This window comes from Podarcis pityusensis, assembly GCF_964106645.2.
Source record: "Podarcis pityusensis genome assembly, chromosome: 2".
Lineage (NCBI taxonomy): Eukaryota > Metazoa > Chordata > Lepidosauria > Squamata > Lacertidae > Podarcis > Podarcis pityusensis.
Window position 1 is genome coordinate 20332026 of NC_138029.1, and position 27903 is coordinate 20359928.

Below are 27903 nucleotides of genomic sequence, written 5' to 3' on the forward strand. Positions count from 1 at the left end.
AGACATGTTTTGTTGCAGCTAGGGAGAGGAAGGCGTCCAGTTGTGCTACCGCAGATACACCATGGCGTTGCTTCTCTCTACACTCCCCCCAGAGGTCCTTTCAAAATTGCTCCTTCAGGTATACTGGGCCGAGGCTGTTTAGGGCTTTAAAGGTTGGCACCAACACTTTGAATTGTGTTCGGAAACGTACTGGGAGCCAATGAAGATCTTTCAGGACTGGTGTTATATGGTCTAGGCAGCCAGTCACCAGTCTAGCTGCCACATTCTGGATTAATTTCCAGTTTCCGAGTCACCTTCAAAGGTAGCCCCACATAGAGCGCATTGCAGTAGTCCAAGCAGGAGATAACTAGAGCATGCACCACTCTGGCGAGACAGTCCGCGGGCAGGTAGGGTCTCAGCCTGCGTACCAGATGGAGCTGGTAGACAGCTGCCCTGGACACAGAATTGACCTGCGCCTCCATGGACAGCTGTGAGTCCAAAATGACTCCCAGGCTGCGCACCTGGTCCTTCAGGGACACAGTCACCCAATTCAGGATCAGGGAGTCCTCCACACCCACCCGCCCCCTGTCCCCCAAGAACAGCACTTCTGTCTTGTCAGGATTCAACCTCAATCCGTCAGCTGCCATCCATCCTCCAACTGCCTCCTCTCCAAAGGCTCAGTTTGAAACAAGCCCAATTCAGACAAGTGAATTGATTCCAGGCGCATGCATGTGGAAAGGGTTCTATCTCTATAGCAGGAAATCAGGAAATGGGTTGTTTTTTTCTGGGTTTGTTGTTGCTTAGTCCTGTCAGGTACATTTTTAAGTTGTCAGTTGGCTGTGTACCGCCAGATTCCGTTCTGTATGTTGGCTTAACAAATTGTACTCTCTGTGTCCTGTTTCTTCTCCCCACACAGCTTATTGAGGATTTGCGGAAGGAGCTGGAACATTTACAGTTGTATAAGCTAGAATGTGAGCGGCCTGGTCGAGGGAGAAGCTCTTCCTCCAGCTTGAGCGAATTCAATGCGAAGACGAGAGAGGTGGAAATGGAACATGAAATTAAAAGGCTAAAGCAGGTGAGGTGTCCTTGGGGCTGGAGTGAGGGAGAGTTAGAAACCTCCATCCCTCTTTCAGGAGGAGCAGAAGAAAGCAACTTTTTCATTGTTGCAATGCGGAAATATCCACAATGGTATGCTGACTGATGTTTTCATATTCAGCCTGATGCGAAATTTACTTCCTTTCTCCTCTCCTTCCTCTCTTGATAGGAGAATCAGAAGCTTCGTGACCAGAACGATGACCTTAACGGGCAGATTCTTAGTCTTAGTCTTTACGAAGCCAAGAACCTTTTTGCAACACAAACAAAAGCCCAGTCATTGGCCGCTGAAATTGATTCTGCCTCCAGAGATGAGGTAAAGTGTGAAAAAGAAATAGTTTGCAGCTGATTGAGTGAGTGCGCTGGCAGAGCATGTGTGTGCGCATCTACACACACACCACACACACACATATGTCTAATAATAATAATAATAATAATAATAGTTTATACCCTGCCCATCTGGCTGGGTTTCCCCAGCCACTCTGGGTGGCTCCCAACAGAATATTAAAAACACGATAAAACATCAAATATTCAAAATTTCCCGAAACAGGGCTGCCTTCATATGTCTTCTAAAAGTCAGATACTGTAGTTGTTTATTTCCTTGACATCCGATGGGAGGGCGTTCCACAGAGCGGGCGCCACTACCGAGAAGGCCCTCTGCCTGGTTCCCTGTCATCTCACTTCTCATGGGGAGGGAACCGTCAGAAGGCCCTCGGAGCTGGACCTCAGTGTCCGGGCTGAGCGATATTAGTGGTAAGATTCCAATATCTTGAGCAGACAAGATACCGATAGAATTTTGAGACCAGTTTTCTAAGCACTGCCCAGATTTCTGTGGGAGGCTTGCTTTGAAACATTGGTTGGTGTAATAAAAACAAAACAAAACAGGGCCTCCTTATCATGAAAGGTGGGCAGAATTATTCCAAAGCTGTTCACCTAAGTTAATAAGGGAGGGGGGTCCTGCGACCTGACCTTACAAATGCACACAAGGGCTGGGACTTGGTGGGGAAAGGTAGAGGAGGGAGATCAGTCTTTAAAGCCACAACAAAGTGGTGATCAAAAGTGGGCATTTATATCCAGCTTAGGGTCCAGGCGGATGATCATCTGCTTGGCTTGATTAGCATTTGATCACTCTTATTCCTTTGGCCGAAAGATTGGACCAAAGTGTCCTTTCCCCTCATTTATGCAGTCAACTGGCTGTTGGAGCAGAGTGTTCTTGCTGTTGAAGAACAGGGGAAGGAAGAGCCCCTTCTCTAGCCAACAGATGGGGCAGCCTGCTTAGTCTCCCCTTTGTCATTGTATTCTTCCCGGATGGCTGGGGGAGCAGCCTCCTCGTGGCCCCAAGTGCAAAGTGTGCTGCCTTCAGCTCTGTAGTCACTGGGCGATGTAGAATAGTTGAGTTGGGTCATCTAGTCCAACCCCCTGCAAAACTGGAATCCTACCTGCAGCCACCCCTGGGTGGATTCGAACCACCAACCTTCTGGTTAACAGCCAGACACACTGACCCATTTGAATACAGAGTTAGCAGCAACTGACACCAGCGCTGCACAGCCTTTTGCTAGATTCCTTATGGTCCATTGGTACAGATTACCGGTAAATTTATAAAGCAAGAATGCACAATCAATGAGTTTTTGACGAGTCAGAGCAAACTATAATTAGCAACAGTAATAGTATTAATACCTGCCCCAGCAGTCCTTGCAAGAATTCCTGGCAACCAGCAGGCATCAATTGGTCTGCTAGGAAATAACCATGATGGACCATGATCTGTCTTCTCCTTTGCTATCTAGAGCAACTGTATTAATATTTCTGTACCATGAGGAACCTTTGCTAAACTAAGCTTTGACTTCTAAGAGAAACTGAAATATCTGTAAAGATAAATAAAAAGCTTTTTTTAAAAAAAAATTAAAAAACTTTTTCCAGTTGTATTTTATTCAAGTGAGAATATGATTTGACATTTAGGGAGTTATGGTAAAGGAGCTTTTGCAAGGGGACAGGGATCAAAAGCTGAAGATTCGTGAGATTTCTAAGGCTTATGAACTCCCAGAGTCTCGAAAGGTAGAGATGCAATAGATGATACAGACATGCTGTAGCAAACAAATAGTGTGCTGAAAATAAGAAAATCAAGATAGAATTTTCTTTCCTGTATATTGCAGTGTCTTCCAAACTTTATTTATGTGGCAGGACACGGGTGGCACTGTGGTCTAAACCACTGAGCCTCTTGGGCTTGCCGATCAGAAGGTTGGCGGTTCGAATCCCCACGATGGAGTGAGTTCCCATTGCTCTGTCCCCGCTCCTGCCATCCTAGTAGTTCAAAAGCACACCAGTGCAAGTAGATAAATAGGTACCGCTGTGGTGGGAAGGTAAACAGCATTTCTGTGCGCTGTGGTTTCCGTCACGGTGTCCTGTTGTGCCAGAAGTGGTTTAATCATGCTGGCCACATGACCCGGAAAGCTGTCTGTAGACAAACGCCGGCTCCCTCGGCCTGAAAGCGAGATGAGCGCCGCAACCCCATAGTCGCCTTTGATTGGACTTAATATGGTTGTTCTTGTCTGTCTGCTGCCTGGGTTAAAGTATCCAAAAAGGTAGTTAAATTCATGTCCTTCTTCATACTATACACATAGTTAAACCGGAGAATAAACTTCCCAAAGATGTAGTGCTATCTTAGAATGGCAATGGCGCCCACCTGAGAGGTGCCGGAACTAAGTTCCAGAGGGTTCTGGCTGGAAAAAAGCCCTGACACTTTCCCTCATCCTCCCACCCTTCAAAAAACAACAAAAAGGTTCCGGGTTGAGGAGGGAGAAGGCGCAGCGCCTCATTTGGAAGGGGAAGCGCTTCACCCTTTAGAGTTTGGACACTTTGGGAAAGAGGACAGAGCTGGCTTTTGACTAGCCTGTGTTAAGTTTACGTTCATGCCCACCCTCCTTGAAACTTGTGTGCCTTTCTGCTACTTTGTGGTCTCCCTTTCTCTGCAAATGCACAGCAAGAAAGAGAGGAACCTGTGGCAGAGCTAGGTAAAGGTTGGTTTGGTTCAGTTCTCATTGGGGGGCAAATACATGGGGATAATAAGAGTTGGGTTTGGAAATATGAGCCTCAACTGCCTTTTTAACCACCTGACCTGTTTGATTCACTGATAGGTGAGGGTGGGGGTGGCGGGGAGAGACCGGGAAATCTCCACACCATCCCCTCCCCTGCCTGGTCCATAAGACGCACCTAGTTTTTAGAAGTGGAATGCAAGGGGGGGGGGGAAATATTTAAAAGGAGTGCTGAGCAGAGCCTGTATGCATCCCAGGCTCTGCTCAACGCTCCCTTTCACGAGCCACGTGGAGCGTGTGTGCAGCGCTTGCGGGCTTTTCCCCAAGGAGGGAAAAGCCCCCAAGAGCCCCACACATGCTCCGCGCGACTCTTGGGGGCTTTTCCAGGAGGTAGGGGAAGGGGCAGAGGGGCTAAGCCAGAAGCTAGAACAGCAAGAGGGAGCGCTGCACAGCGATCCCTCTTGCTGTTCTGGCTTCTGGGATAGCTGCGCATCCTGCATTCGCTCCATAAGACACGCACGCATTTCCCCTTACTTTTTAGGAGGGAAAAGGTGTGTCTTATAGAGTGAAAAATACGGTAATCTCCATTAAAATAAGCTGGAGGCCAAAGTGTGCCTGATCGCTCAGTAGCTCGGGGTCTTTATGTCATGTCGCAATGGAGGTTTTTGACGTAGTCCTTCCTCGTTTCAGCTCATGGAAGCCCTCAAAGAACAGGAAGAGATCAACTACAGACTGCGCCAATACATGGACAAGATAATCCTCGCCATTTTAGACCACAACCCATCCATCCTGGAAATAAAAAACTGAAGACTTGGAGCAAGGAAGGAGAAGCAAGTAGAGCCTTGCATCTGATGGGATGCTGTTGGATCCAAATATCACTCTGCTACTGTAAATGAACCTATATATATATATATACACACATATATATCCACACACACATATACTATATATATATATATATATATATATATATATATATATATATATATATATTCTCTCGTGTGGATGCACAGGACGTGTTTATATGAGGTTTGGTACACCTTGTCTGTGAATCATAATTTGGCTCGGTCTGTTTTTTCCCATGCACTTTCACTACTACTTGGGGGTGGAGAGGGAGAGAAGAGACTGTTACGGGATTGTAACGAAATAATCACATAAGTAACTGGATTTGCACTGTTTTTAGATACTGGACACACACACAAAAATGACACTACCTCTAGATGCAAGGAGACAAAGACAATGTGAGCATATCTAGTGCCAGTCCTCCCTACCCCAAACAATGCGGAGTCCCATGTCTTATCAGTTTTCACCCCTTCCTCTTGCCGTAAATGTGTAGCGGGTCCAGGTTTGAGTCACAAGCACTGATAGTTTTCCCTTTTTGTCAGTGTTGTGCTACTTAAGCTACAGGAAGGTCAGTGCTGCCAAAAAGAATGTATGTATGATACAGAAGGGGAAAGAGTATAGAATTTTTATTTTTTAAACACACACATGCATTTGCCTCCTCTCTAGAAAAAAACACTTTAAAAATGCTCAAAGTACATGGTTATGAATCCTCTAGGGCACCTGATAGTATTACGCAGAACCATGTGTCCAAGCATGTAATAGGGCTGGGGTTTTGCCAATGTTGTTCTGAGCTTCACACCTGCAAAGCTGTTTTCAGAATTTTTATTTCTTTTTGCATCGAAATTTTCACTGGGCTTCATCAAGGACTGCTACTGGAGATTAGACTGTTTGCTGCACCAGGCAACAAATGCAAGCTGACTTTGGTCACATGAAACGCACTGTGCTTTCATAGCCTTAGCAGCCGCCGTATTAAAATGTGGGCTTGGCCACCCACTGAAGGCTAGTAAGTTTTCCCAGGGTGGGGTGAGGCTGCGTGCTTTGCAAACAGAAATCAACAAACAGGAGATTTTGTTGCTACTGCTGCTTTAGATCTGGGCAAACCTTCCCCTGCTGATTTGTGCCTATTTACAAAGCCATTCAAGGCGCAAATTAATTTAAGGAATGGGGGCGAACCTACAGATGCTTCATTTAACAGGCATCCAAAGCCTTGCAGAAAGACCTGTGACTGCAGTGAACCATGTGCTTCATTGAAGAACAAAGTTGTTTTTTTAATTCTCTGAAACATCAGAAACATCGCTTCTTTATACGCAACATTTATCCAGCTTGATGGCTCTTGAGCTCAGCTTTTTTGTGAGTCACCAGATATGCAGACACTTGTGCTATTGATTCTGGGTGTGATCACTGGAAAAATCAGGATTGATCACCTCCATCTCCATTGTGTGCCACCTAAAAGCATTCTCAAGCTCACTCTGGCTTTTCCTTTTCTTTTTTCACTATTTAATCTGGGGTAGGGAACCTGGCGCCCTCCAGTTGTCATTGGATTCCATCTCCCGTCAGCCGTAGTCAGCTTGGCCAATGGTGAGTTCTCCATCCCTAATTTAAAACCACGGCTTTGCAGCGTGGTCATCCATTTTTTTCCATTCCATATCCAAAATAAACCCATACAAATTTTACCTTTGGGCCGTGGGGAAAATTGGTAGCGAAATAACACCATGTTCCCAGACCATGGTGACTATCATTTTTGGCTTGTCCCAACTCAAAGATGCCTTGTGACAGCTGCTTCACAGATAACACATTAGCTGCATGGACACAGCATTTCTGTTGTTGAATTTGATAATCAGGCACACACGTATTAGAGTGGTGGGGTGAGAACTCAATCACATGGGTTTCCTGCTATATCATACTCGATAGTGGTTTACATGCAGAAAATACAGAGTATGTAAAAACATCTGCAAGACTTGGGTGATGCTTGTATCTGTTAGCACCTGTTGCATATTCATTCCCTAACTGATCACAGCCTTCAGTTCCAAGTTAAAAAACAGACTTGGTGCCGGTGTTTTGTTTTTGTTTTGTTTTAAAAAAGAAAGTTGGATGTGTAGACGTCTAGGGTCTGTAGCTACCAAAAATAAACTGAAAGACAGAATCTCTTGGGTATTAATCATTTTAAAAACCATCTAGCAAAAGTGTTTTGCAATAAAACACTCTCAACCCCTCCGCCCCTCACTTTGATTTCTAGATATAAAATGGTTCTGTGGAAATCATGATCAAAATTCTTCTGCGGTCTCACATTTCATGTCCAAACAAGCATTAGCTTTTTGGGCAACCATATATTTGGCAACCAATGATACATCTTCCTTTCTTTTGGGAAAGAGATGGGAATGCAATTCATAAGCAGAATAGGGGGTGAGCTATCTGAGAGTTAGGAGTCTGCATGCGTTCGACATGCCCATGGTGTTTATTTTGCTCATGTGAAATCGTATGTCTCTCCCTACGCCTTGTGAAGCAGCCTTCTTCCTATATTTGATGTCCTCCCAGATGTTTTGCACTACACCTCTCATCATCCCTGACTGCTGGCTATGCTGGCTGAAGATGATGGGAGCTGGAGGCAAACAACATTTTGGAGGTTTGGGGTAGGCGGCTGAAGAGAAATGCTTGGAAATGTGTTGACTGCGTCTGTAGAAGTTTCATGATCCAAATAACGCATTGGGGTAACTGACACACCTCAAAGATTAGGGTGGTATTTTGGTGCCTTGGAAAACTCCCTCGCCTCTTTCCACTGCCACCAATGATCTTCCCTATAGGTTCATTGCATCTGAGACCTGGGTGTGCCCTAAAGTAATCTCTTTTTTTCTGAAGCATTTTATTACAGCTACACCCCGGAGCTGTTTAGTATCAAATCTCCTTGATATCAAGCAACTCTTGCCAAACATCCGGGACAAATTCAGCCAGTGTAGTGATACGGAGTAATCTAGAAAACAAACCAGGTTGTCTCCTTTGAAAATATGCCTCTATATTATTATTCGAATGGATATATCTAAGACAAAACAGGATGCCCTTCGCAAAAGGGCAGAAAGGAGATTCAATGGTTTCCTCTGAAATGGGATGACCAATTAAAATTATTCTATATGAAGCATTCATGTATGCTTCTGTATCTCTTTCCTTTGGGTTGCCTACAGATTTCTCCCACTTGATGTTGTGATCATATACACTAGCCTTTCTCAACCTGTGGGTCCCCAGATGTTGTTGAACTACAACTCCCATCACCCCTAGCTAACAAGGCCAGAGCTCAGGGATGATGGGAGTTGTAGTCCAACAACATCTGGGGACCCACAGGTTGAGAACCGCTGATATACACCAATAGCAAGCTACCTGAGTCCCCATCCTTATGAAGCCAAAACAGCACCATCTAAACATAAGGGGCAGGGGCAGGCTTGAGGGAACCCCAAAGTTTACAGACATTTACAAAGATATTTAGGAAGCAAACTCTGAGGAGGAATGTCCAGTGCATCTCAAGTGAGGACTGAGCATGCGCAGAGGGCACTGAATGTTGATTTATGGTCAGGGATGAAAATGGGGAGTTTCTTGGGGGAAGGCATGGCTGACTGGAACCCTGAACAGGAGTGCGCCACACAGTAGCTTCCTATTGCATGTCCAACATGTAAGGGATCAGTTGCAGTTGACTGAAGAGATGGGGAGGTGGATGAATGGGATGGGAATCGTGAGAGACCAAGAAGAGTATTAGCAGAATCAAACCAGGAAGCCACCGAAATTATCCATAGCACTGGGGAAAGGAACAGGATGGGCCATGGTAATATTGGTGACAACAGAGCAAGAAACTCTTAAAGTCCAGTGGATATTTATGGTGGTTCCCACCGCAGTGAGAGTAATAATAATGGGATGATAATTATGCCAGCTCTTTTTAATTGCATTGCCGGCTGAACTTCTAACATCACCTCTCCATTTGGCACGCGTAACTTTTGAAATGCGCTGACGTTTACTTCCACCGTGCCACTGCTAAATTTTTAGTTGCGGTCATGGCAGAAAGCAAAAAAAGTTTGCTGAACTTCATCTCTCTCTCCCCTGCCCCCACTTTGTGGTGTGTAGTACAGTGGTACCTTGGGTTACATACGCTTCAGGTTACATACGCTTCAGGTTACAGACTCCGCTAACCCAGAAATATTACCTCGGGTTAAGAACTTTGCTTCAGGATGAGAACAGAAATCGTGCTCTGGCGGCGCAGCGGCAGCAGGAGGCCCCATTAGCTAAAGTGGTGCTTCAGGGTAGGAACAGTTTCAGGTTAAGAACGGACCTCCGGAATGAATTAAGTACTTAACCCAAGGTACCACTGTATGGGGATTTACAAAATCATTATCATTGACTGCAACCACTGTTAATAACCTTTTGAAGGCTCTTTGAAGGAACAAAAGTAATTAGCCACCGTATGTGAACAGCAAAAAAAAGGGGTTCATTTTAAGTATCGCATCGTCTTTTGACCATTCACCTTTTTAATACATTGGCATTCAAGGGAAGATAAAAGTAATGGTGGAGTATTGCAGGTCCTCATTAGTTTGAACGTTACCGCTTTCGCCTTTGCGAGTCATTCTAACAACGCATACAACATTTCTTCTCTCTTTGACAGAGCGGTCGGATGCTTATTCCCCAACATTTCCAGCGTTCGGACTTTGATAGCATAGGGTTGCTGATTTCATTGACATACCATATTTTTTGCTCTATAAGACTCACTTTTTCCCTCCTAAAAAGTAAGGGAAAATGTGTGTGCGTCTTATGGAGCGAATACAGGCTGCGCAGCTATCCCAGAAGCCAGAGCAGCAAAAGGGATTGCTGCTTTCACTGCACAGCTGTTCTGGCTTCTGAGAGTCAGAATTATTATTTTTTTCTTGTTTTCCTCCTCCAAAAAACTAGGTGCGTCTTGTGGTCTGGTGCGTCTTATAGAGCGAAAAATACGGTCGCTTTTACAGGATGGAGGTAGAGTGAATCTGAACGTTTGATTCCATACGGGTTTGAGCAATGGGTCATTTATGCTTTGTTTTACAAGTTGGAAGAACCAGGCATGTTGAGATTTGTGAGACAAGAGAGGGAGAAGTTGGAAGGACACAGAGAGAAAGTGCTGGTTTTGGCCAGGGCAGAAAGCGATAGGTTGGAAACTGCTAGATGAATTCTAGCATCAGGAATACTGCGTTGCTAGAAGTATGTAAAAAAGTTTGGGTAAGCATGTGTTGGGGGCAGGCTTGGGTTAGAGCAGGGTCTCCAGCTGTTTTGGACTACAACTCCCATCATCCTTAGCTAGTAGGACCAGTGGTCAGGGATGATGGGAGTTGTTGTCCAAAAGCAGCTGGAGACCCAAGTTTGGGAAACCCTGGGTTAGAGGATACGGGATTCCTAACAAGGTGATGGATGATTACTTATTTGGGTCCTCAGCCCAAATACTTTATATTTGAGGCAATCTTTAAATGAAACTTTGTAAGTGATGTGCCAATGCTGTTGTGTTTGTTTATAGCTATTGATGTATATGATGTTGCACAGAAATACGTTTGGGGTTTTTTCAAGTGGCTATCTGAATTTCTTAAACCGACCGTCTTTGTTATATTCTAGTGCCTTTGCCTTAGTGCAGTCGTTTTGAAAGAGTAGATAGAGCAAGGATGGAGCACTTTGGACCTTCCAGATGTTGCTGCATCACCTCTGACCATTCCCTGTGCTACAACATCGGGAAGACCACAAGTTCCACATCCTTGGGGTGAAAAAAGAGAGAATATTCTTGTTTGTGTGGGAGCTTTAAAAAAAAAAAAGTTTGAGATGTGCTAATGTATGTACAAAACACTTGAAAGGCAAATGTTGATAAATGTGGAGTCCAGGAATCAGGAGGAGTAATTGGATAATCTGTTGTAATCTGTTCCAGCCCTTTTACCAAGGGAGAGTAGGGTTGGCTAGTGTGTTTTGTCATCCCCCACCCGCATAGGATGCCTTAAGCCAGGCATGGCCAAACTTGGCCTTCCAACTATTTTTTAGGACTACAACTCCCATCATCCCTAGCTAACAGGACCAGTGGTCAGGGATGATGGGAATTGTAGTCCCAAAACAGCTGGAGGGCCAAGTTTGGCCATGCCTGCCTTAGGCTGTACTCTTACATCTACTTAGCTTAGACTGCAGCCTTTCTCAACCTGTGGGTCCCCAGATGTTGTTGAACTACAACTCCCATCCCCCCTAGTTAGCAAGGCCAGAGCTCAGGGATGATGGGAGTTGTAGTCCAACATCTGGGGACCACAGGTTGAGAACCGCTGGCTTGGAGAAAGCCCCATTGAATTCAGCTGGACTTACTTCTGAGTAGGCATGTATAGGACTGCACTGTTAGGTAGGATTCCAGTTGCTGGTTGAGTGTTAACCTGTCAAGTCCCATCCACTTGGCTGTACGTGTGAATTGGCTCGGATTAAGCCCTTGCATATAATTGCACACGCCCACATCAGCACTGTCAAATCGAAGGAATGGATCTGTCCAAGAGCTTCAGTTGTCAGAGACCTTTTAAGGCACATTGCTTCTAATCTCAGAGAGGAGAAGCCATAGTTGCCTAGGTCATTTCTCCAATCATTGGCATGAACCAACTGATCCAAAACAATGGCAAGGGGCTCTCCCTGCTCATTTGGCTTATCCATGTGTGGTGCAATCCATAAACCAGTTTACAGTGAAGCTGTCAGTGTAATCCACTTACAAACCTAAGTATGCAGTCCAGTTGAAAGCCTTGGGTATCACTGCTAGGCCATACCATGACCCAGTTGTGGTCCTGCCATTACTAAAAAAATGTTAAGGAGGGAGAAGAACCTGCTCCCACACAAAAAAATGGAATGACTTTCCATCATATTTCCAGAGCCTTCATGGGCTTGTTTGACTGAATGGGCTTTTTTTGTACTGGGACCCCTGTTGTGCCAGTACCACTTATGCATTTCCCCCCAGTGCCATGCAGAATAGATGAGGTATTGATTTGATAAGCAAAGGACTCTAGCACTTGTCAACAAAAGGCAGCTGTTGCATGATCTAATGTGTTGAAGGAATTCTGCATTTACTTAACCAATGCAGCTGGCAGAAGCTGTCCTTTTTGGTTTTTTCAGACTCTTAATCTTCATCTCCCCAGCCAACCCCAAGTGCCACTGACCTTCAAGGCCTAAGAGCTTGTAAACTGCAAAAGGAATAGCTACACCTGTGAGCAGCAAAACGTTGCCACTGGTATGACAACAGTTTGCAACCCAGCCGGAGTCTCTGCCAGGGGTTTAAGATGCATCCATCATATTGGAATTTCCATGGGAGTCCTGTTGTTGACTTGGTATGAATGTTATGGATGTCGCAGGGTGGTTAAGGCAACAATTCTGGATGGAAGTTGGAACTCTGGAATAAAGGATGTCTAGCAAGTTTTTCCACGTGCATAATATACAGCTGTTAAGAACCCCAGGAAGCAATATTAATCTCTAGGGCTGCCATACGCCCAAGGGGAATTTCTGAAAGGTGGTGCTAGACCTTGAAAAATTGTGGGGGGGGGGTTGGCATTTTTGTAGAAAATTTGGGGTCTTTCAGGGTGTCCTGGTTTTTACTTTTGGAAATACGAAACCCTATTTATCTCAGACAAGAGATATTCATGTAATGCATTTGTGTGGCCAAACAAGTTCATTGATATTCCTGTCTAGTGGGAAAAAGAGCTAATACTGAAGCACTTCCTAATGCATTTTGAATGTGTGTGCGTGCATATAAACTACAAATGTCAAAATGTGAATTTTAAGTATGAATGTTGAATTCTAAAATTCAAAATGCGAATTTTAGTTTTCAAATATTAATGGGGAAACTTGACAGCCGGAAGCCAACCTTGCACCAGAGTTTTGGGACCTGGGCAGCAAAAGTCAAATTGTAGTAATAAGTATTGAAGTCCAAAATCCATACTTTAGCAGTAGGTCTTTATTAGGTCCAGCCGTAATTTTGTAAAAGAGTAGCAAGCTTTTGAGTTCTTCAGAACTCCTCCATCAGGTAAGTGTTCTGGAGAACTTGAAAGTTTGGCGATAATTTGTGCAACATTTTGTTTGGTCCTGATAAAGGTTTACTGCCCGATGACAGATTTGTGAGTTTTCAATTACGGGCCAGCAGAGCTACCCTTTTTGCTTTGGAAGAATTTTAAGGCATATCATTCGCTTGAAAATTGCTGCACTTCCAGACCAACCGATGTTGGGGAATCCATCCGATTCTGTCACTGTGCAAACTTCTGGTTCTTGTGAAGATGTGAGCGGTGCGGCACGACTTATGCACTGTGGAGAAGGACCATTCATGCAGCCAAGCACTTATACAAAGGCCAAGCCGAAAAGGGAGAATGGGAGGGATGCCTCCATTCAACCGACTGGACTCATAACCACGCCTATCATCTGTGTAAATCCCTTGGCTTTTATCACTGCTCACTCTTCCTTGTAAAATTAACATTCTGCCCATCTGAAGCTAGCAAGGCAGGGAAAATAGCTTCGACCTGCGCCGACATGCTAGTATGCTACAAGGCAGTACCTACGTTGCACTTCCAGTATGTTTCAGTACAGGTAATATACTGAGAATTACTGTAAACTTTTTATTGTGGGAGCCATTAGTTTTGCTTTGTTGCACAGATTGTACTTACGAGTTAAGGGTTGGGGTTTAAAAAGAAAAATTGTTTTGCATGACTATAGTTTTTAGTATTTGTGCCTTTAACTTGCCTGTCATGACTGTGTACAGATACCTTTCCCGTCCCCCTTTGATCATCTGTTTGCAACGACTTTTACATATTTTGATGGTCTTTTGTTTGTTTCTGCTCATTCTTATTCCTCCTGGCACCTGCCCCCCCACCCCCACAAATCTATTGTAAATGTGTATATATAAAATAGAACTGGATTTGTATTTCACGTGCCTCAATAGGATGTAAAAAAAAAAAAAGAAACGATTCATTTTGTACAGATTTTTCTTTAGCACTAATTCTTGTCCTGAGTATTTAGCAACTTAAAAATAACTAGTTGACCTGTCTGATTTCTGAATCGTTGTGTTGAATGGAAGGAGTAATTCTCTCTTGTCTTTTTGAAAAAGCAGTGTGTGCGTGCCACACAAACACAAACACACACACATTGTAATCCTTCCTGGTTTGCTGTTATTTATAATGAGTTACATCTATTTTGTCCATTCTTAGAGTCTGGAACAAATTAAATTGATGGCTTACGCAAACATGCTGTTCATTCGCTTTTAAGAAGGGGTTATCATCTTCCTCCTTTCAAATGAACTGGACACTTCTGCAGAGATGCTTCCTATTCCATGCCACTTATTCTCAGCCTTATCCTGTTCCACACCCCTGACCTGCAATATGGGCTTGACAACACTCACCTAGCTTGAAAGAATTGTTAAAAAAAAGAATATGTGAAGTGCTCCCGAGAGCTTGATGTGTGCTTGTAGCCTGTTAGCTTCGCCTTTGAGCCAGTGCCAACGACTGGGCTCAACCTCTTCAGCCCTGACTGGGCACTCCCAGAGACCTTCCACTGCGGGGAGCAGGTCTAAGTGCTGTGGACTCACAACTTAGAGCTGTGAGCACCAAACTCAATTCCAAAAGTCAGCGGAGCACAGCAGAGTATGAACCACACGAACGACAGCTCTGAAGTATAACTTCTTTTATTCTTTACAGCTACTGCATAAACTAAAGACTAATCGGAGACGCTGGACTGCATGAGTGTTAGAGCTGCTTGAGCAGTCGCCTTATCTATATACAGATAACACTCAGACTCCCACAGGCTGGAGCAGAAGAAGCGATGAGCAAAGTCCGCTCCCTCCTTTCTGAAACATTGTCAGCAGATTCTTGCAATGGGAGGGGGAAAACAACCTCATAGCCCATAGCCTAATATTATGTGGCCCGTAACACGCTGCAGATCCACCTCTCCGAGAATCTCTTCCCCCTCTGTGTTTGCATGTGTGAAAAGAGTTGGGGAGCGAAGGAGATGGGGTAGCACAGAAGGAAGGTGATGGGATGGCCCAGGTAATATGGGGCAGGGAAAGGGGGCAGCACACTCTGTGTGTGTGTGTGTGTGTGTGTGAGAGAGAGAGAGAGAGAGAGAGAGAAAGAGAGAGAGAGAGAGAGAGAGAGAGAGAGAGAGAGAGAGAGAGAAATATACTCGGAGTCGAGAGTGGATTTCATGCTCTTTATTCAGCTCATAGTGGGAGGAGGAATGAAAGTTCCCCCAAAGTATCTGCTTTATATACATTATTTACACAATGGGCTGCATGTGAATGGCTAATTCCAGAATTCTCCTGTAGGCCAATCGGGTTGTGGATTCACTTCCATCTGGAGCTGGATTGGGTGGCTCCTGCAGACCCATCAAACTGCTGCATTGTTCTAGGACCAATCAGACTGCTGCATTTTGGATCCTATTGTTCTAGGACCAATCAGACTGCTGCATTTTAGATCCTATTCAACTCAGTACATAACAGTGAGAGAGAGAGAGAGAGAGAGAGAGAGAGAGAGGTGGAGCAGCAGAAAGAATGAGGGATGGTGCCGAAGTAGAGAGAGAAAATTACTGCTGCAACCTCCAATCACTTTGTCTCTAGCTGTCCCTGCTACTGGCATGTGGCCCAGGCAGATTATCCCCAAGGAAATGCACCCTTGACAGAAGAATACGACTCCATCAGCATTAATGGCTGCATTAATTCCATCCACACTTATTGGAACATAAGAAGTTGCCTTATACCCGCTCAGATTACCTATCCAAGCCCATCATTTGCTACTCTGTGGCTGTGGCTTTCCAGAGTCTCGGGTAGAAAGAGGTATTCCCATACCTGAACTTTTTATCTGCAGAGGACAGGAATGAATGAGAGCCCTTCGTTACGTTAAGCATAGACTCTGCTCTTGCGCTAAAGGCCAGCCCTCTGTTTCCCAAACTTGGGTCTCCAGCTGTTTGCGGACTACAACTCCCATCATCTCCAGCTACCAGGACCAGTGGTCAGGGATGCCCAGTTCGCCCAGTTGCAAAGGGATAATATCAACAATATGGAAAACGCTACTTCTAGACTCTACCCCTCCCCGCAAAATCCCTCACCCCAGTTTGCCCAGTTTGGTATTGGGGACACCTGACTTGCCAGTACTGTAAAAGTAAAGGGACCCCTGACCGTTAGGTCCAGTCGCAGACGACTCTGGGGTTGCGGCGCTCATCTCGCTTTACTAGCCGAGGAAGCCAGCGTACAGCTTTCAGGTCATGTGGCCAGCATGACATAGCCACTTCTGGCGAACCAGAGCAGTGCATGGAAACGCCATTTACCTTCCCGCCGGAGTGGTATCTATTTATCTACTTGCACTTTGATGTGCTATCGAACTGCTAGGTGGGCAGGAGCAGGGACTGAGCAATGGGAGCTCACCCCGTCACGGGGATTCGAACCACCGACCTGATCGGCAAGCTCTAGGCTCTGTGGTTTAACCCACAGCACCACCCACGTCCCACCAGTACTGTAGTACAAGTGAAAGGGATCTAGGGGTCTTAGTAAACCACAAGCTTAATATGAGTCGACAGTGTGAAGCAGCAACCAAAAAGGCTTATTTGTTCTATCTGGTGGCAAGCACCACTGGCGTAGACGGTGTGTCAAGTCCAAATTCCAGCAGTCAGGAAACACAGACCAGAGTCAAACCCAAACCACAGTCCTGCAGAGATCCTAGAACAGGCTTCCTCAAACTCGGCCCTCCAGATGTTTTTGGCCTACAACTCCCATGATCCCTAGCTAGCAGGACCAGTGGTCAGGGATGATGGGAGTTGTAGTCTCAAAACATCTGGAGGGCCGAGGTTGAGGAAGCCTGTCCTAGAACATGCAAGCCAAGGCCAATCAGTATGGACCTTGCAGGTGAGCAGAAACAGCACCTCAGCTCTGCTTCCTGTTTGTACTTTGCATGCTGATTGCAGCATCTGGGCTTGATGAGGCAGGTGACCCTCACCTGTCCTGAGCCTACTCTAGCTGAAGAATGACACACCTCCTCCCCAAGCTAGCAAGCCCAACCTTTGGCTGTGGGTCCTTGCCTGCCTTAGCCTTCCAGAGCGTACCTCCTGCTGCTCCCTCTGCCTCACAGCCCACCTTGTTCTGGCCTGAGACCAGCAGCTGTGAGTCTTGCCTGATCTGCCCCCTGTCTGGGTTAGGGTGGGCTGTCTTCCCAGCTTACCCATGGTGTGCACAGGAAATCGAGTTCACGAGATAATGAAATTCCAAGAGATCTCTCAAGAGAGAAAAACACAAGGTTTGATGGAGATCTTTTCCAGCGACCTACTTCTCAAAGAACATCACCTCACCTCTGCAGGTCCCGTACAGCTAAGACAACAAACGTTGCTGAGGAGGTAAGAGTTCCTGTGCTCTCATTATAGTTAGTAAAACACATGTGGGGAGGGGTGAGCTAAAATAGGAGACGCATTTTGTGTAAAACTTTGCCTCTGGGAAATTGTACCTGCACCACATTCTAGCAAAATAATTCTCTCCCCCCCCCCACCTTACAGAATGAGGGCGGTGAGTATTGCCCTCATTCTGATTTGATTTACAGTGGTACCTCGGGTTACATACGCTTCAGGTTACATACGCTTCAGGTTACAGACTCCGCTAACCCAGAAATAGTGCTTCAGGTTAAGAACTTTGCTTCAGGATGAGAACAGAAATCGTGCTCCGGCGGCGCGGTGCCAGCGGGAGGCCCTATTAGCTAAAGTGGTGCTTCAGGTTAAGAACAGTTTCAGGTTAAGAACAGACCTCCAGAATGAATTAAGTACTTAACCCGAGGTACCACTGTATTTGCATCTAACGAAATTGTATAGATCGGAATAGCTATACCATTAAAACTATTCAGACAGAGAGCAATTGCTTTCTGTCCTCACTTTGATTTGGCTTTGCAGCCAATTTTTTTTAGTTTGGTGACAAGCAGCTGTATGAAAAGCTCTTGATCAAAAGCTGTAAGGTTCCTGATTTTGAACACGCCTACAGCTGTGTGCATGTAGGCTTCCTGTTTAGACCTTCCTCCAAATGTAGCTGGGAGGCTGAGTCAGCAGGCTCACTGTCACTGGGCATGGTGCCAGAGGGTGTCTCCCCATTCTCTCCTCCACACTTTATCCCTACACCCTGTGAAAAGGGTGGATTCAGAAATGTACTTATTGCATATGCAGCAAAGCTGGAGATCAAGGGAAGAAGAAACCACAAACAGGCTGAAAACACTGCATGAGATAGGTAAGCAACGCAGATTTTACCATAATTAAAACTCTGTCCATTTTTTTCTCCCAATAATTTTAGTGGGTCTCCATTTTGCGTTGCTCTTCGGCTGTGCTCAGTGACTATCAAGGTCTACTAGCCACAATGGCTATATTTTACAGTGTATGTTTATTTTGCAGTGGTACCCTGGTTCTCAAACGTAATCCGTTCCGGAAGTCCGTTCCAAAACCAAAGCGTTCCAAAACCAAGGTGCGCTTTCCCACAGAAAGTCATGCAAAATGCATTAATCCGTTCCAGACTTTTAAAAACAACTCCTAAAACAGCAATTTAACATGAATTTTACTATCTAACGAGACCACTGATCCATAAAATGGAAGCAATAAACAATGTACTGCAGTCACACAATCAGTAGCTGAACTGGGTTCCACACAGTCACAAAAACAAAACGAAAAGAGCCGCAAAAACAGACCGACCTCAGCATAACACTCAAAACGGAAGTGTGTCACTCAAATTAGAAGCGTAACACTCAAAATGGAGCACGTTCAGCTTCCGAAAAAAGTTCGCAAAACGGAAGACTTACTTCCAGGTTTGCGGTGTTTGGGTTCCAAGTTGCTTGAGTACCAAGGCGTTTGAGAACCAAGTTACCACTGTACTTTAAAGCATTTCTAAATTGCTTAATGTTTTAAAAGCCTCTTAAGTGGTGCACACTATATGCTATTTCCAAACAACATCCAGCAAAAGAAAAAACACCACCTAAAACTAACCAAACAACAGTATATAAACATATAAAGGTGAAGATTTGACGCTTTCTTCCCCACAAACAGTTTTTGATCTGGGCTTCCACTGAAATGAGGCTGCATTTTAAGTAGTATTTTAATCTTGTTTTTAAGTTGTATTTTAATCAATTGTTTTTATACCCGATGTTAGCCGCCCTGGGAGTGTTGGCCAGGGAGCGTGGGGTATAAATAAAATAAAATAAAAAATAAATAATATAAACAGAAGTAAAACAAAGATTTGAGGGAGTCTTGCACACGCACAAAATTGTGGTACTGGAGGAGACATGGAGGAAAACCAAAGGCTGGGAATAACAATAACTTGGGTGCTGCTTGTAAGCTTCTTGCAGGCATCTGGTTTGCCACTGTGAGAACAGGAACGTGGATAAGATGGGCCTGGGGCCTGATCCTGCAGGGCTGTGTTGAATGTTTCAAAGTGGGAAGCTGCTGTGCGAGCGACTGACTTTTCCCAAGATAATAAATTTGGATTGCACGCTTCCCCGCTAAAGTGCCACTGAAAGTAGCAGGGCTCCAACAGCAGCGTTAAAACATTAAGCTACAGAGTTAAAAGACAAGCCAACACACCTTAACAATATATATCCTTATCAGGCAAGTAGAATTGATTGCTGTGCTGCTGTTGCCGGTTGTTCATTTTTGCAGAGATTAGGGTAACTACCAACACCCAGCAGGTCAGCCTGTGTGAATGTTTTCCTCCCTCTAAAGTAACCTGCCCTTTTGGAGTGTGATTAGATTTGTGTTTAAAATGCTAAAGGTCACTAAGAGGAAATAAAGTCAATAGTGAAATGTGGCTGAGTGTCACCTGCCCGGACAGACTTCTTATTTTAATTGGCAACATTAGCATTTAAAACATTTCCTCAAACAAGCTGAAAAATGCTGGGCCAATCCCCCTTCTCCTCCATATATTTTGGCTACCCATGCAAGATCGCACCTCTTTATATTTCACATTAATCCGTACGCTCCAATATTTTTCTGATGAAAACAGGACATCCTCTTCCATAATAATTATTATTATTTGGCTGAGTTGCCTCAGCCACTCTGGGTGGCTTCCAACATACAATAAAAAACATTATAAAACATTGGACATTAAAAACTATCCTATCCAGGGCTGCCTTCAGATGTCTTCTGGTTCAGACAGGGGTCACATAACTCCATACCCCCCAACATTTTGCCAGTGAAAATAAGGATGTCCTAAGGAAAAACAGGACAGTCTGGGATCAAATACAAAACCGGGATGGCTTATGTAAATCCAGGGCTGTCTCTGGAAAATAGGGATGCTTGGAGGGTCTGTTAACTGCACATTGCTTTGAGATTATAGCTAGGGGATTATAGCTAAAGGTAAAGGTAAAGGGCCCCTGACCATTAGGTCCAGTCGTGACCGACTCTGGGGTTGCGGCGCTCATCTCGCTTTATTGGCCGAGGGAGCCGGCGTACAGCTTCTGGGTCATGTAGCCAGCATGACTAAGCCGCTTCTGGCGAACCAGAGCAGCACACGGAACGCCGTTTACCTTCCCGCCGGAGCGGTACCTATTTATCTACTTGCACTTTGAGGTGCTTTCGAACTGCTAGGTTGGCAGGAGCTGGGACCGAGCAACGAGAGCTCACCCCGTGGCGGGGATTCGAACCACCGACCTTCTGATCGGCAAGCCCAAGGGTCTGTGGTTTAACCAATAGCGCCACCTGCGTCCCTGGATTATAGCTAGCTTCACACTGAAATGCTCGGGATGCCAAACAGGCAAGTTCACATATATATTAATAGGGTTTCATAGCTACACAAGTTATTAACTGATGGGATTTGCCTGTTCCCAAAGTCCTGTTACGAATAGGCCCTTTGCCCTGCCTTATGCCCAACACACACACACACACACACACACACAGGCTCTTATGTGTAAGAAATATTTATCCAAGCAGGTCACAGTCTAGGCTTGGCAGTAAGCTCAGAGTTCGAGAGTCATGATCCTGGAGTTCAGGAAAGGCACTCAGAACTGGATGGAAGCTGCAAAGATGTCCTGACAGTTGCCCCTGTTCACCTGCCACACTTTTTTTTTTTTAATGTTTTTACTGAAGATTTTCTTGGGTTACCAAAGTACGTGCAGTGTCTCAGCTTTGAGTTCAGGGAGTTCCTTCTACAGATCATTCATATTTGATGTGAGACACTGTTATAGAGAGTATAAAATTGGGGGAGAAAAGAGGTGGGAGGAGAGAATAAGGTAGTAAATTTGCATTATTCTACATAGTGTATGTGTAAAGTTTTTGTGTCAGTGTCACATGGGTAGGTTCTGTTTCTATTCATTTATTAGTTTTTGCTGGCAGTGAGAGAGTTTTGGGGGACAGGGAACGGATGTTTGCTTATAGTTGACCTGCCCCACTTTTGGGGGGGGGGTTGTAAACAAAATCTGCCCTTTTTCCCTTATGGGGTATCCAAGAGCCCGTATAGAGTCCTTACGTGGATTCCCTATTGGTAGGAGAAAATAAGGGACGCGGGTGGCGCTGTGGGTTAAACCACAGAGCCTAGGGCTTGCCGATCAGAAGGTTGGCGGTTCAAATCCCCGTGATGGGGTGAGCGCCTGTTGTTCAGTCCCAGCTCCTGCCAACCTAGCAGTTCGAAAGCACGTCAAAGTGCAAGTAGATAAATAGGTAGCACTCCAGCAGGAAGGTAAACGGCCTTTCCGTGCGCTGCTCTGGTTCGCCAGAAGCGGCTTAGCCATGCTGGCCACATGACCCGGAAGCTGTACGCCGGCTCCCTCAGCCAATAAAGTGAAATGAGCACCGCAACCCCAGAGTCGGTCACGACTGGACCTAACGGTCAGGGGTCCCTTTACCTTTACCTAGGAGAAAATAACAGAGGCCAACCAGAGAATACTGCGAAGCAAAGCAGCTAGTAAGCCTGATCTTTATTGATCTGTCACAACTATATTTCTGCCACGTTGTAAAGATGAGAAAGCAAGTGAAAGGGATTCCTTTCTGAGTTTTGAAAATCGTGATTCATGGATGACTTCTTCAGGACAATCCTCCGCAAAGTATCAATGTGATTCTGGGGATCACAAAATCAATGAGTGCATTACCACAGCACATCACCCAAACCTTTTCTTTCTCCGCAAATGGCAAGCTTCAATCCTAACAGCGTGACATTTTAGAAGTTAACATCTCTGTGTGTTTTTTAAATATCATGTTAACAAGTGAGGACAGTAGATGGTGCTCGAAGATCTTTGTTCAATTCTTTAACAGCGACCAGAAAAGAGAGGGAGCTAGCCAGGAACCTAGAATGCTAAAAACTGCCTTTTTAATGAGCGTCACAAGCAACCATGCTGTGTAACTAGCAGATAATGGATAGTTCTTTGCATCTGCCGAGCACATTATTATTTATATGTTTAGATGCCCCTTCAACTTGAGTTCCCAGGAAAAGACTCGGATGAGTTGGTTACCGCAGCTGTTCATTGGCTGCCTCAGCTCATCCAAGCAAGCCAGTGCTATCAGGGCAGAATTTTGGGGAACAGAAGCCCAGGGCCTCCCACTCAGCAGGAGGGGGGGAAACCGCCCCAAGCATTGCAGCAGAGCTGGCTTACAGCATTTTGAAGTAAATGAAGTAACAAACATTACCATCTAAGCAGAGGCCTCCCTGGGAGATCATTTGAAATATGTGAAGTGGTGGCAGTGGCGTCCAGAGAACCACTGATTCAACTAAGTTTTGGTCTGTGCAGACTTGTTGAAATTAAAGGACCTAACCTAGTAATAGGCCTGAACCTCGTCCAGGACCAGTAAACAAAAACATCTTGGGGATCCCGGGCCACAGAGAGGTTAGGCTGGCCTCAACCAGAGCCAGGGCTTTTTTGGCTGTGGCTCCGATCTGGTGGAACGCTCTGTCACAAGAGACTAGGGCCCTGCGGGACTTGACATCTTTCTGCAGAGCCTGCAAGACAGAGCTGTTCCACCAGGCCTTTGGCCAAGGCACAGCCTGACCTCCTCCTTTGGTAATCCTCATAGAACGCTAGCCCAATGGTTGCCATTAATTTGAATCTGAATTGATTTTAGAATGAATTGACTTTAGAATGCATTTCAATTAATTGATTGTGATTTTATGTAAACTGTGTTACTTTTACTGTTGTTAGCCACTCTGAGCCCAGCTTCGGCTGGGGAGGGGGGGGGATATAAAAAAATTATTATTATTATTATTTTATTATGAGGAGCAGACTGCAATGGCAGCTTTACCTGGCGGTATACCACAGGTGAAAGCAACACCGCTCCTGAGTCCCTCTGCTACCAACGCCGCTTTCAACATCAGTCCACTGGTAGCAGAGGGACTCAAGAGAAGGGGCACTTTCACCCGCAATATTTTTTTTTAAAAGGTAAAGGACCCCTGGACGGTTAAGTCCAGTCAAAGGCAACTCTGGGGTTGCAGCGCTCATCTCGCTTTTCAGGCCCAGGGAGCCAGCGTTTGTCCAGAGGCAGCTTTCCGGGTCATGTGGCCAGCAGGACAAAAGTGCTTCTGGTGCAAAAGGACACTGTGACAGAAGCCAGAGAACATGGAAATGCCGTTTACCTTCCTGCCACAGCGGTACCTATTTATCTACTTGCACTGGCGTGCTTTCGAACTGCTAGGTTGGCAGGAGCTGGGCCAGAGCAATGGGAGCTCACCCCATGATGGAGATTCGAACCGCCGACCTTCCGATCGGCGAGCCCAAGAGGCTCTGTGGTTTAGACCACAGCGCCACCCACAATATACTGCCAGGTGAAGCCGTCATCGCTCTGCCCTGCATACCACAGAGGGAGGAACAAGCTGAATCGCCAGGCCGATACAGCTTCTCCCGTCCCCCCCAGCTTCATTAAACGGCTCCCACCCCCCAGCTGCCCGAGCCACAATGCCTAGCACAGGAGCCACAGAGGCATGGGGTTGCTCAGCTGGGGGGCAGAAGCAGTTTAATGCTCAGGTGGGACAGGAGTCTTCCGGCACCCCATCTGAGCTGTGCAAAGGAGCCCTAATGCTCCTGCTCACGAATGGGGGGGGGGAGGGACATTGGGGCTGGCTCATTTTGGCAGGGGGAGGCCTCCTGCCCCCCAACAGAGCAGCACAAAGAAACTGCGTCATCCCGGCCCATTGGAGTGAAAGCGCCTCAGCTCCTGTGGTGAGACCTGTGGAAGTTTCACCCTGGGCCTCACAAGGCTAGGATCAATGTAGGTTGCTCTTTCAACATCGTAGTGCATTGGCAGATCGCAATGTTTGGCTAGTGGTACATCGCCCAGCCCTACCTGGTCATTAATTTCAATGGGTCGGTTCTGAGCAAATAGTTGAGTGCTACCTATTACGTTTAGAGTCTAAAAGGAGCTAAATACAGCACTGTTTGTGCAGCACATGGTCAGACCTAAAGAAGTGGGTAACTCAATCAGATGGGCAAGGTATTCTTATTCTTATTCTTATTCTTATTCCTATTCTTATTCTTATTCTTATTAGCCAAAAGCTCACATGTGGTACAGAGTGGCAATTTTATATATCACCGCTAGAAAAAAGCATCACAAAAAACAGCAGATTCACACAAAATTTGCTTGTACTGAAGAAAAAGAAGAATTGCCCCAGCCACTCCTGGTGGCTTCCAACATATATAGAAACATAATAAAACTTCAATTTTAATTTCTGTACCACCTTTCTAAATCGCTACACAGTAGCACCTTAGAGACCAACTAAGTTTGTTTTTAGTATAAGCTGCACACGAAAACTTATACCAAGAACAAACTTAGTTGGTCTCTAAGGTGCTACTGGACAATTATATATTGTCAGGGAACTGCCATCGGAAGGAAGGGAAGTGAAAGGGCTCACACAGGTTGGGAGAGACTCAGCAGCTGAAGAGGGAACCAGTAGGGGGAGAGGAGCTGGGCTGAGGGAAAGGGAGCTGGAGGGATGGCTCAGAGACACTTCCAGCGAAAACAGTGGGGAGGTTTCAGGACCTCCTGTAGGGACACCCACTCCTCGCCGGAAACTGTCACGCAGAGAGTCCAGAAGACGTGTTTCCGTTAAGGAGCTTTTATGTTGGAAGCGATTCCGAAAGCAACCACTGTCGGAATCTGCCAGCGACTGACGGAGCCATGTTTAAGGGGCTCCGTTACAGACAGAGGTTTGCAAACTTGACCAAACTCTGAGGGACTAGGATTTTACACACAAGCAGCTCATCGTCCCATCACAGCATTCCGACAGTCTTCGTGAGCAGCTTGTGCAGGAGAAGGCATCATGAGCAACCCAGCCGGAACCGGAGAAGCAGGAGCTGGAGCGGGTCCAAGCCTGGAAGAAAGGTACCGGGTGTTGGAGGTCCAGCTAGCGCTGCAGACGGCGAGGCTTGAGGAGAGGAGGGCTCAGGATGCAGACAAAAAGGGGAAAGACACCCAGCTCGTCAGAAAGGTACCAGGATTGGTGCAGAAGTTTGGGGGGGAGCCCAAAGACTATCATGGCTTTCGGACAGAGATGCAATATGCCCTCAATCTGCAGTTTGATGAATTCCCTGACGAGGAATCAAGAGTGGCTTTCGTGATTGGGCATCTTGAAAAGGGGGCGAGAGACTGGGTTAGACCCCTGATGGCAGCGAATAGTGACGTCCTAAAGGACACGATGAAGTTCTTTCGCGCCATGGATCTGATGTTTTCCAGCGATATTGAACAGGGAGTGGTCCGCAGACAGTTAATGGCTTGCAAACAGGGGAGCCGATCTGTCCGTGAGTACTGGACTGAATTCACCATGTTGATCCATAAATTGGGGTGGGATCTATCGGCGGAACCCATTCAAATGCTTTTTGAAGAAGGGCTTTCTTCGGCTGTGAAAGACGAACTTTCCCGGGCGCCCAGGGCGGAGTCTATGGACCAGCTGACCAAATCAGCGCTGACCATAGGAGCGCGCCAGGAGGCGAGAGCATTGGAGAGGCGGGAAGGGAAGGGGGAACGTTGGAAGGAGTTCCGCATTCCAGACATTCCAGAGCCAACTTTCCCGCCGGCAGAGCCGATGGAAATTGGAACAGCGCGCGCGCGCGCAGTTTCAAAGCCCAGTGAGGGGGGAAAGAAGGAGGGAAAAGGCGCCCGGAAATGCTATCTCTGCCAACAGCCAGGTCACTTTGCCAGAGTCTGCCCCCAGAGGAAGGAATGGCAAGGGATGGTAGGAGCTGTGGAGGGAAGAGAGGAAGAAATACCGAAGCAAGTAAAAGCCAACGCCTGGCTGCCACCGTCGGGGCACAGCAGTCAGGCCAAAGAGCAGTGAAAGTGCCCACGCCAGAACCTCCTAAACCCGCCCTAGTGATAGAAGTGGCGCTAGAGCTGCCAAACGGACACCCTCTAAAGATAAAGGCGCTGTTGGACTCAGGCAGCTCCTGCAATTTCATGAGCAAAGAGTTTGCAGCTGAACACCAGATACAGACGATCCCTTTAAGCAACCCCCTGCAGGTGACCACGATCGATGGCAGGGAGCTGTTGGGAGGAGAAGTCAGCTTGCAGACCGTCCCAATGATAATGAAGGTGGCAAGGCACACCGAACTGATAGCGTTTAATGTGGCCACCTTGGGAGGAGCTCCCATTATATTGGGGATGAGCTGGCTAGCGTTACATGATCCGCTGGTGGGCTGGCATCAGAGAGTGGTTTCTTTTGGTTCAGCACATTGCTTAGAACACTGCAAAGAGGGAAAGGGTTTGGCAGGGGCCCAAGCCACCCTAGCAGGGACTGAAGTAACGGAGAACGTGAAGGTACCACGACAATACGCAGATCTCCGCGACGTCTTCAGCGAAAGGGAAGCTGACCAATTACCCCCGCATAGACCCTTTGACTGTCAAATCAATTTACTCCCTGGGGCACAGCTCCCTGTAGGCAAGCTGTACGCCATGTCAGACAGAGAGATGCAGGAGCTAAGAGAGTTCATTGACAAGAACCTGAAGAGAGGGTTCATCAGAGAGTCCAGGGCGGTGGGGGGCAGCCCAGTGTTTTTTGTGGATAAAAAAAACACGAACAAGCCGAGGCTTGTGTGTGACTTCAGGGCCTTAAATGCAGTGTCAGAACCAGTGGCTTTCCCTATGCCCAGGATTGACGACATTTTGACAAGGGTCAGGAAGGGAAAGATTTTTACTAAACTGGACCTAAGGGGGGCGTACAACCTGATACGAATAAGGAAGGGGGATGAATGGAAAACCACCATGTTCACCCCTTTGGGGGCATTTGAATATTTAGTTATGCCCTTCGGCCTACAAGGAGGCTCCGCGTGCTTCAATCGTTTATGAACCACGTCCTGGGGCCTTTGCTTTACAAGAATTGTGTGGCCTTCTTAGACGACGTGTTGGTGTATTCTGAGAATGAGGAGCAGCATGTGAGAGACGTCAGAGAAGTGTTGAGCAGGCTGCAAGCCAACCAGCTGTGGGTGAAACTGGAGAAGTGTCAGTTTCATACCAAGGAGGTGGAATTCCTGGGGTATCGCCTGTCAGACAAGGGATTGGCCATGGATCCCGGCAAGGTCCAGGCGGTGCTGGAATGGAAAACACCCAAAACAAGGAAGGATGTGCAGAGGTTCCTAGGATTTGGGAACTTCTATCGTAAGTTCATCCGAAACTTTGCCCACCTGACGGCGCCCATTACGGACTGTCTCAGCAGTAAGAAGAAGTTCGTTTGGACTGAGGAGGCGGAGCGAGCATTTGAGGAACTAAAAAGGGCCTTCGCCTCGGAACAACAACTCCTGCATGTGGATTTACAAAAACCGATGAGAGTGGAAACTGACGCATCAGACAGAGCGATTGGGGCGGTGCTTCTGCAGCCAGGGAAGGAGGAGTCAGAGTGGAGACCGTGTGCCTTTTTTTCGCGAAAGCTGAACAAATCCGAGAGGAACTACACGGTGTATGACCGAGAACTACTAGCCATTCATGAGGCGTTCCGGAGATGGAGGCACCTGCTAATTGGCGCACAACATAAGGTGCAAGTGTGCACTGACCACAAGAA

At 46.3% G+C, this 27903-nt stretch overlaps 1 protein-coding gene and 2 long non-coding RNA genes across 7 annotated transcripts in view; 1 reads left to right on the top strand and 2 right to left on the bottom strand.

Moving 5' to 3' along the window:
- RAB11FIP4 (RAB11 family interacting protein 4) overlaps positions 1 to 7086 on the top strand; it is a 219287-nt gene extending 212201 nt beyond the window's left edge. For 4 of the 5 annotated variants that reach the window (XM_080994562.1, XM_080994563.1, XM_080994566.1 and 1 more), the window contains 4 exons: positions 896 to 1054; positions 1244 to 1387; positions 3028 to 3123; positions 4791 to 7086. In XM_080994562.1, coding sequence (XP_080850688.1) covers positions 896 to 1054; positions 1244 to 1387; positions 3028 to 3123; positions 4791 to 4907 — 516 coding nt within the window. In that variant the 3' untranslated portion in view covers positions 4908 to 7086. The remainder of the gene's footprint in view (positions 1 to 895; positions 1055 to 1243; positions 1388 to 3027; positions 3124 to 4790) is intronic. The other variant, XM_080994564.1, reaches the window with a different exon arrangement.
- Positions 7087 to 7319: 233 nt separating this feature from the next.
- LOC308471265 lies at positions 7320 to 14385 on the bottom strand. The gene is made up of 2 exons (XR_013982858.1): positions 11068 to 14385; positions 7320 to 10925 (listed from the first exon to the last, which is right to left on the bottom strand). It is a non-coding gene; the product is annotated as an uncharacterized lncRNA (long non-coding RNA).
- Positions 14386 to 21829: 7444 nt separating this feature from the next.
- On the bottom strand, positions 21830 to 24719 carry LOC308471284. Its single transcript, XR_013982877.1, has 2 exons — positions 24683 to 24719; positions 21830 to 22423 (listed from the first exon to the last, which is right to left on the bottom strand). It is a non-coding gene; the product is annotated as an uncharacterized lncRNA (long non-coding RNA).
- Positions 24720 to 27903: the final 3184 nt, after the last annotated feature.